The 7919-nt window shown below is 41.3% G+C and overlaps 1 protein-coding gene across 1 annotated transcript; it reads left to right on the plus strand.

Moving 5' to 3' along the window:
• Nucleotides 1-430: 430 nt before the first annotated feature.
• LOC144254429 (interferon-induced very large GTPase 1-like) lies at nucleotides 431-7678 on the plus strand. The gene has a single exon (XM_077797588.1). The coding sequence runs from the start codon at nucleotides 431-433 to the stop codon at nucleotides 7676-7678; it is 7248 nt and encodes a 2415-aa protein (XP_077653714.1).
• The last annotated feature ends 241 nt before the right edge of the window (nucleotides 7679-7919 follow it).

Here is a 7919-nt window from a genome sequence, read left to right on the forward strand (position 1 = left end):
AACTGACAGTGATAGGAATGAAGCAATTCAAAGGAAAAATATAGAAGAAAGACAACCAAATGGTGGTATTGCACTATTTGAAAAAATAAGCATTGAGCTTAGAAACACATGGATATTGGCAAACTCCATGCCTCAGCCTCATACTCTCCATGCAATTGAGCTTGTGTAGTGAGTGCCCAAAGCAAGCTATTAACTTGCAATTCACCATAGGATATTTTTTAAAAAGTCTATCCTGACAGTACACTCAATTATGTCTAGAATATGCACAGAAAAGTTTTGATAAAAATGTATTTTATATAAGTAAAGCAAGGGATGAGAAGGCCTTGGAGACTAGCTTTCCTAATACATTCATACTTTTCATCATGTGGCTGACACTTCCTAATCTCAGGACCCAGTCAACACTAACTGAATGTCTTTTTTTCACACAGCCATGGACACAAGCGAACAGACGCCTGATGAGCCTCTCCTCAGAAGCAAAAGGAGGCAAGATCTTCCAGAGATGCTCAGAGAAGTGGGACTGGAAGTTGAGTACTGGTTGATCAAGCTGAAGGAAGTCCTGGGTGTGACCTGTGCCCAGTCATTATGTTATTTAAAAGAAAAAGACCTCCAGAAGCTGAAATATGAGGTAAAATATCCATGGGAGCAAAGGGCCCTGGAGAAGCTGCTTGACCTGTCCCACTCAAATAGTCTTGCCGAGTTACAGGAGTCACCAGTGGAGAGGAAAAAGGAGAAGCAGACAGAACAAGCAGTGAAAGAGCTGAGGAACTTGCTGTCAGAAGGGAGACAGAGACAGGAAGAGGCAGTGAAGAGAAAGGAAGCAGAGCTGAGGCAAGCCATGGAGATCCCTGAAGAGAACAGGCTGAAGCCTCCAAAGCCCCTAAGGGAATTCATGGAAATCATGAAGAAAGAACTCAGTCCCATGGAGCAGACGCCATCCCACAGGCCAAACCTCCCAGATAGAGATCTGGTAAGATGGGCATCTGGAGGGCTGGCCCTGCAGGGAATATACAAAACCTACCACCACATGGACCTGATGCAGAGGAGAGAGGAGCTACTTAGTGTCCCCAAGGAGTTCTCACTCTTTGGCCCTCAGCAGGGCACATGGATGAAATCTGAAGAATTTACATCTTCTCAAGTAGAAGTCATGTTCACCCAGTCTATGGAGAATTTAGGCTTCAGTTTAACTACTTCAGCCAAGGGTGGAGGTTGGGGATTTAGTTTAGAAACTGAACTGGATAAAAGCAAACATTCAGAATCCAAGCAAACCCACCTAACAAATTCTGAGTGCTCTTATTTCTGCTCAACCAAGTTCAGATACACTCCCATGGCATCCTGCCACTTCCCCATTGATCAGCTCCAGTTGTCCGATGCTGCTCTTCAGGAATTGAAATGCCTTGAAGACCTTCTGGATCAGACTACAGACCCTCAGGAATCTCAGGTGCTGAAACACTGGAGTGAAAGATTCTTCCACAGGTTTGGCTCTCATGCTAACCAAGGCCCTCTGCACCTGGGAGGAATCTACTGGTGGAAGGCTGTCTCAAAGGGGTTCCAAAATTATCAGCTAGTTGATATAAAGCAGCAGGCAATAGAGGCCCTGGATTTTTACATAAGTGGTGGCTACCATGGTTTTGGAATGAATGTTGCTGCAGGTATGAATGTGTCAGACTCACATTCAAAAGCAGCTATTCAGAACAAAACTTTTAAAAACCTCCAAACCAAATTCCAATTATCTGTGTCCAAGACAGGTGGACCACCAGAAGCAGATGACCTTGCTCAATGGAAAGCTGGCCTTGTTGCCAGCAATCAAACCTGGTGTGTCATTGACCGGGGATTCCAGCTGGTGCCTATTTGGGACATCATCCTCTCCAGCCACAGAAGTGATTTTAAGGATCCATGTAAGGTAGCTAAGTGTCTGAAAGACAACTACACTGCTCTGACTGGCCTTGCTTCCCAGATCCAAGAGGGAGAGGAGATACTGAGTGTTAGGCAAGAGGTTAGAGTTTTCCTAGATGCTGCAAAGTCCTGGGAAGTCTCTGATCCTGAAGAACAGCTTCAAAAGCTGATAAATTTTAAGCAAACACTGAGTCAAAAAACAAAAGGAAATGACACTTGGATTAACCTATGCCTCACAGATAAGGATCTGCAGACTTTTCTAGTCAATACCGTCAATTTTTGCAAAATGTCTACCAATTGTAAAACAAATTATATTAAAATTCAGTTGTGCAGCCTTCTAGATCCTCACATCTACAAAGTGGAAAATTTTCCTCAGACTCACTCCATTATGCACTGGATCAAACAGTCAGATTCAGAGCAAGAGCAAGTCCACATCTCCGATTTTTCTGAATTCATTAAAAAATTAACAAAAACACAGGAAGAATTCTTGGAAGTGAAGGTCCAAGAAGAAGTAGAAGAAGCTCAAAGAAAGGCCACATATGAGGTCTGCTTGGCTCTCAACAGCTTCTTGAGCCACTTGCAAGCAACAGAGCAGCCAGACACACAGCTCTTGCTACTTTCCATTGCAGCTGGTGCAGGATATCAGGTGGGAAGCAATATTTTTCAGCCTCTCCTGGGGCCTGGTGAGTTAAACTTCCTACTGGATGAAATGCAAACTGCCTTTAATGAATACCAGCAGCTCAAAAGTATTTCCAGCTATAGGGCCCATGCATTCCTGGTGTTCACAGGTCTGACAGCCACAGCTGAATTAAGAGCTCTATCTACAGAAGAGAAGACAAAACGCATGGAATTTATAATAAAACCCATGGGACAATTATTTTCTAAAGAAGTTGTACATGTCCTCACTAAATTTGAAGAAGATCATGATTGGGAAAACCTAGAAAGAAACTTGAGATTACTCATTGATGGAGATTATGAAGCCACCATCTCTTCTTTGAAAAGGGATGACGTTGAAAGAGAGCTACTAAGCCTTTTCCATGAAAAGAAATGGCCCTGTGAACCAGATATTAATGAAAATAACACAAATGAAGTAATAGAAAATGAAGCCTTCCTAGACTTACTCCAGCGTCTAGGCCTACAACATTACTACCCTAAAAAAATGAGTAAAGCTAAATTTCATCTGATCTACAAGACTTCTCTTTACAACACCCAGCCCAATTCTGAAAAGGAACTTCCCTTTTATTTCCTTCAGAAGCTAATGTTGCTGGATTATGGACTGAGATACCTTGTCTTTAAAGACTATGGAAATATAGAATCTAAGGTTTCTCCAAGTGCCTTCAATCAGGAATATGAGGGTTTTGATCCATATGAAGACTTTGTTGAAGATAGTGATACTCTCACTGATCCCTTGAGAACTCAGTCAAGGCCCCACATTCACCCCATGGATATCCAGATGACCATTTTTCACTGTGCAGATGATTTTGCCAGACAATATATTTTGACTAAACTTTCTACTTGTCAATTTGCCCTGCATCTCCTGGTGCCAAATCCTTGCACTTCTCAAATTGAATTCTCTCTCTGGTCTCTCAGAAAAGTTAGGAGAAGTTGGCAGCAAGAAAAGAAATCACCACATGGGAAGAAGAGTCATAAGTGTCAACAGATGTGTTGTGTCTCCACCCCCATTGTGTCCTTCATTAGGGTGGGCAATGGCCTGTCTGCTTCCAAATCTCAGATCATGAACTGTCTTCTCAGTGAACGTAAACATAATGTCTTTTTCCACCGACACTGCAGAGAAAGCAGCAAGGACTGCCTCTTGATGGGAGGTGTGGTAGAAATCTGCTGGTTTTGGCCTGGAGGGGAAGTGGAGGACAGGTTTGACAACTGTGTGACCTTCATGAATCTTCATGGAGATGCAAAGGAACATAAAAGGCAGCTCACCTTCCTGCAGGAGGTCTCCTCTCTCATTGTGGTCCTCATGTCAGCTTCTGATGACAACAAACAAAACCAAAAAATTGTCCGTGACCTATGTCAGTCATCAAGATCATTGATCTGTTTGCTAGATGACAAAGAAAAATCCAAACCCAGTAGTTCTGGTAGAAGAGTGAAAATTGGCCTGAGGAATAGAAATGAGGCAGAATTGACAGAGGAGCTCACAACTACCATCAGACGTTTGCTAGAGCTCTCTGACACAGCTCTCAGCCTAGAGGACTGTTCTCAAATTGCTCGCCAGCAAGGATTTCTTATTGATGAAGACCAGAGAGATTGTAAGGAGGGAAAAGAAAAGGCACAGATTATAATGGCTCTTTTAAGAGGAACAGAGTTGTCTAAGGTGAAGGAAACCTTCCTACCGCTTCAGGGACAACTGTGGCAACTTTGGTGTAGGAAGGACAAAGAACTTTATCATCTGAGAGAGAAGGGAAATCGAAGCATTGAACAACACAAGAGTGAGCTTGAGTCAGATAAACAAAGAATTCGGCAAAAACAGGTGCAAAGAGCTTTTCCTCTCAATGATGTAATGTTCTCTGTGCTTCAAATTCTCTACCGCTATTCAGAAACTCACACCACACTCTACTTCTTGCAATGGATGAGTGTGTTTTTAGATAGGTTGACTGCAGAGCATTTGGAGAACCTACATGAAAAGCTAATTCATTTGTGGTCAATTGTGAAAACAGAAAAGCAAAGCTCCCAAAGCAGCAATTCTTTGGAACTCTGCCAAAAGAAGATTAGTGACTATACCTTAGGAATTGAGCAATTTCTCAGAGAGGTTGGCCAGATCTATGAAGCTCTGGAAGAAACTTCCTCCACAAATGATATAGTTTTTCTCTTCCTTCCCCAAATTGCTGCAGACCTGATGATAGCTGGTGTCCCCATAGAGCTGATGGATGGAGATGCTTCCTATGTGCCCTTAAAATGGATGGCAGCTGTTTTTGACAAGCTCTCTGAGAAACTTGGAGACAAACGGCTCTTTGTTCTCTCTGTCCTTGGCCTGCAGAGCTCTGGGAAGTCGACCCTACTGAATGCTCTTTTTGGGCTGCAGTTCACTGTAAGTGCAGGCAGGTGTACCAAGGGGGCCTACATGCAGCTCCTAAAGGTAGATGAGACATCCACAGAGGAACTTGGCTTTGACTTTGTGCTGGTTGTAGACACAGAAGGACTTCGGGCCCCAGAACTCAGCAACAAATCCCAGAATTGGGACAACGAGTTAGCCACCTTTGTCATTGGGCTTGCAAACTTGACTCTGATCAATATATTTGGGGAGAATCCATCAGAAATGCAAGATATCCTACAGATAGCTGTCCAAGCCTTTCTGAGGATGAAACAAGTGAAAATTTCCCCCAGGTGCATATTTGTCCATCAGAATGTAGGAGAAGTTACAGCTAAAGACCAAACTACAGAAGGACGAAGGCGGTTAGAGCAGAGGCTAGATGAAATGGCAGCACTGGCTGCTAAACAAGAAGAGTGCTCAGATGTCACTCACTTCAGTGATGTCATCAAGTTTGATGTCAATACTCACGTGTACTACTTTGCTCACCTCTGGGATGGCAATCCTCCCATGGCCCCTCCCAATCCTCGTTATAGCCACAATGTCCAGGAACTGAAAAGTACAATTCTTTTAACTGCCAAACAGGAATCCAGGGGAAGCATCATGAAGATATCAGATGTAAAATTCAGAGTTCAAGATTTGTGGAGAGCCCTGGTAAGTGAGAACTTCATTTTCAGTTTCAGAAACACCCGGGAGGTCATGGCCATGAGCAAATTGGAAACCATGTATAACCACTGGACCTGGGAGCTCCGGAGTCATATGTTGGACTTGCAGAACCAGCTTCACAATCAGATTCAAAATAGAAAAATTCAGACACTCACATCAAGCGTAATTGAGTGTCCAGTTACAGAGAAATATGAAACCATCAAGCAAGTACTTGAAAAATATTTTACTGAAGACCCAGAGAGAGAGATACTTGTCCAATGGAAAGCCTATTTTGAAAATAAGCTACTAATCCTTAAAGAGTCACTTATTTCAGACACCAAGAGAAAAGCCCATGAACTTATTAATCTCAAAAACAATCAAGAACAACTAGAACAGAAGAAGAATGTACATGAAAATGAATTATTGAAGAAGAGCCAAAACTTGGCTTTAAGAGTAAAAGGTAAAAAGTTGAGTGATGAAGAGTTATATGAGAAATTCAGTCAACTTTGGGGAAAATGGGTTTGTGAAGTGTCCTCAAATCTCCCTCAAGCCACAGAGCCTAAAATTGATGTGGATGCTGAAAACATACTTTTGGATTATTTCAGAAAAGAGAAAAACATAGTAGAAAAACTAAACAGAAATATTGGAAAGAATTTTCAGCTAGATTTTGGAAAACATGTCAAGATGTGTAAGGAATATCTAATTTTCACAAAGAGTTTAGAGGCCTGTGATAAAGTATCCATTGATATGACTACTGATCGTATTTTTTCAAGATTTAATGAATATATTGAAAATATTATGAATCAACAACGTGATTATGATCAAAGTGACTTCCATCAAATCCTGAGAATAATAGAAGAGGAAGGGAAATCTGAACACACCAAGAATAGATATATATTTACGAGCGAATACAACATTGAATTATCTTCATATTTATTTAAAAAAGCAACAGAGCATTTTAAGGAAAGGCATAGGGCATTTAGGAGAGCAAATGATCCTGTAAAATATCTAGAACAAAAGAAAGACGATTTTTTCATGAGTTTCAAGATCTCCTGCCAAGGTGCAACCTCCATCACGTGTTTTGTTGATTTTCTGTGGCAAAAGCTCACTCCTGCTGTCTCTGCTACCATCCAGGGGAAAATGGTCCCTAGAATAGCTGGGGAGATAAGAGCCTCCTGCCCTGCATTCAATGGAAACAGGTCTAACCTGGAGAAACACATTCTCATCTCTCTAGCAGAAGAAGAAAATTTTGAAAATTATTGGCAATACATTTACAATCCAAAATCATTTTGTAGGAGTTACATTGAGAACTATACGAAAAAGTACTGTTCAGACAACAGAGATAAAAAAATAAAGACTTTATTCAAAACAAATCTTGATGACATCAAGAATACCATCCTCTCTGCCATTTATGACTCCACAAAAGAGGCCAAAGACAGAAGCAGCACTGCATCTGGGTGGCTGGATTTGTTCTGTGATCACCTGGGGAACAACTTGATTTTCCCACGAAGAGACTTGATAAACATTGAGCACCAAGAGATTAAAGATATGGATTTTCTCAAAGAAGCCATGAGTGCAAGTTTGGATCCTGCAATGAAGAAGGTGGAACAGAATTTGTCAAGTATGCCTATAGAAGAAATGGTTCCTGAAATTGAGAAAATCCTCTCTGAACATCTCTGTGGATGTTGGAAACAGTGTCCCTTATGTAAAGCAATTTGTACAAACACAATTCCTGAACATGAAGGAGACCACAGTGTTCCATTTCATCGTCCTCAGGCTGTCCGTGGAGTCAAGTGGTATAGAACAGACCACTTTGTCATTGATTGTTGTACTAGTTTAGTAGCAAGTGATTGTTTGCTTGTTTTGAGAGATGATTGGATGATCCCATATAAGAACTATCGGCAGGCAGGAGGGGAATATGCCACATGGAGCATCACCCCAGATTCATCCACCCAGCCATACTGGAAATGGTTTGTCTGTCACTTCAGAACAAAATTGGAAAAAGAATATCAGCTAAAATTTACAGATAAAGGTCAAATCCCCTATGAATGGGACAAAATCACAAAGCAGGAAGTGCTTAATGACTTGAAAAAATAATCTTCAATGACCACATAAACACCTTAGCATCTGTACAGAGTCACAGTACCAAGCAACCTCAAAACATATCCTCCTTACAACTAGAGCTTTACATATTCCACTTTGTAAAGGAAATGTTTAAAAAGTGATTAAATATCAATTCAAGAATTTAAGAGTTCCTTGAAAAATACTTGATATCTCTCTGTCTCAATTCCATTTGGATTAGAAAGAAACTACTAAAATAGGAGCATATGACAAAATC

The sequence above is a fragment of the Urocitellus parryii genome, chromosome 4, assembly GCF_045843805.1.
Source record: "Urocitellus parryii isolate mUroPar1 chromosome 4, mUroPar1.hap1, whole genome shotgun sequence".
Lineage (NCBI taxonomy): Eukaryota > Metazoa > Chordata > Mammalia > Rodentia > Sciuridae > Urocitellus > Urocitellus parryii.

Coding starts and splice junctions, on each gene's coding strand:
- LOC144254429 (XM_077797588.1), top strand. CDS start 431: ATGGACACAAGCGAACAGACGCCTGATGAGCCTCTCCTCAGAAGCAAA.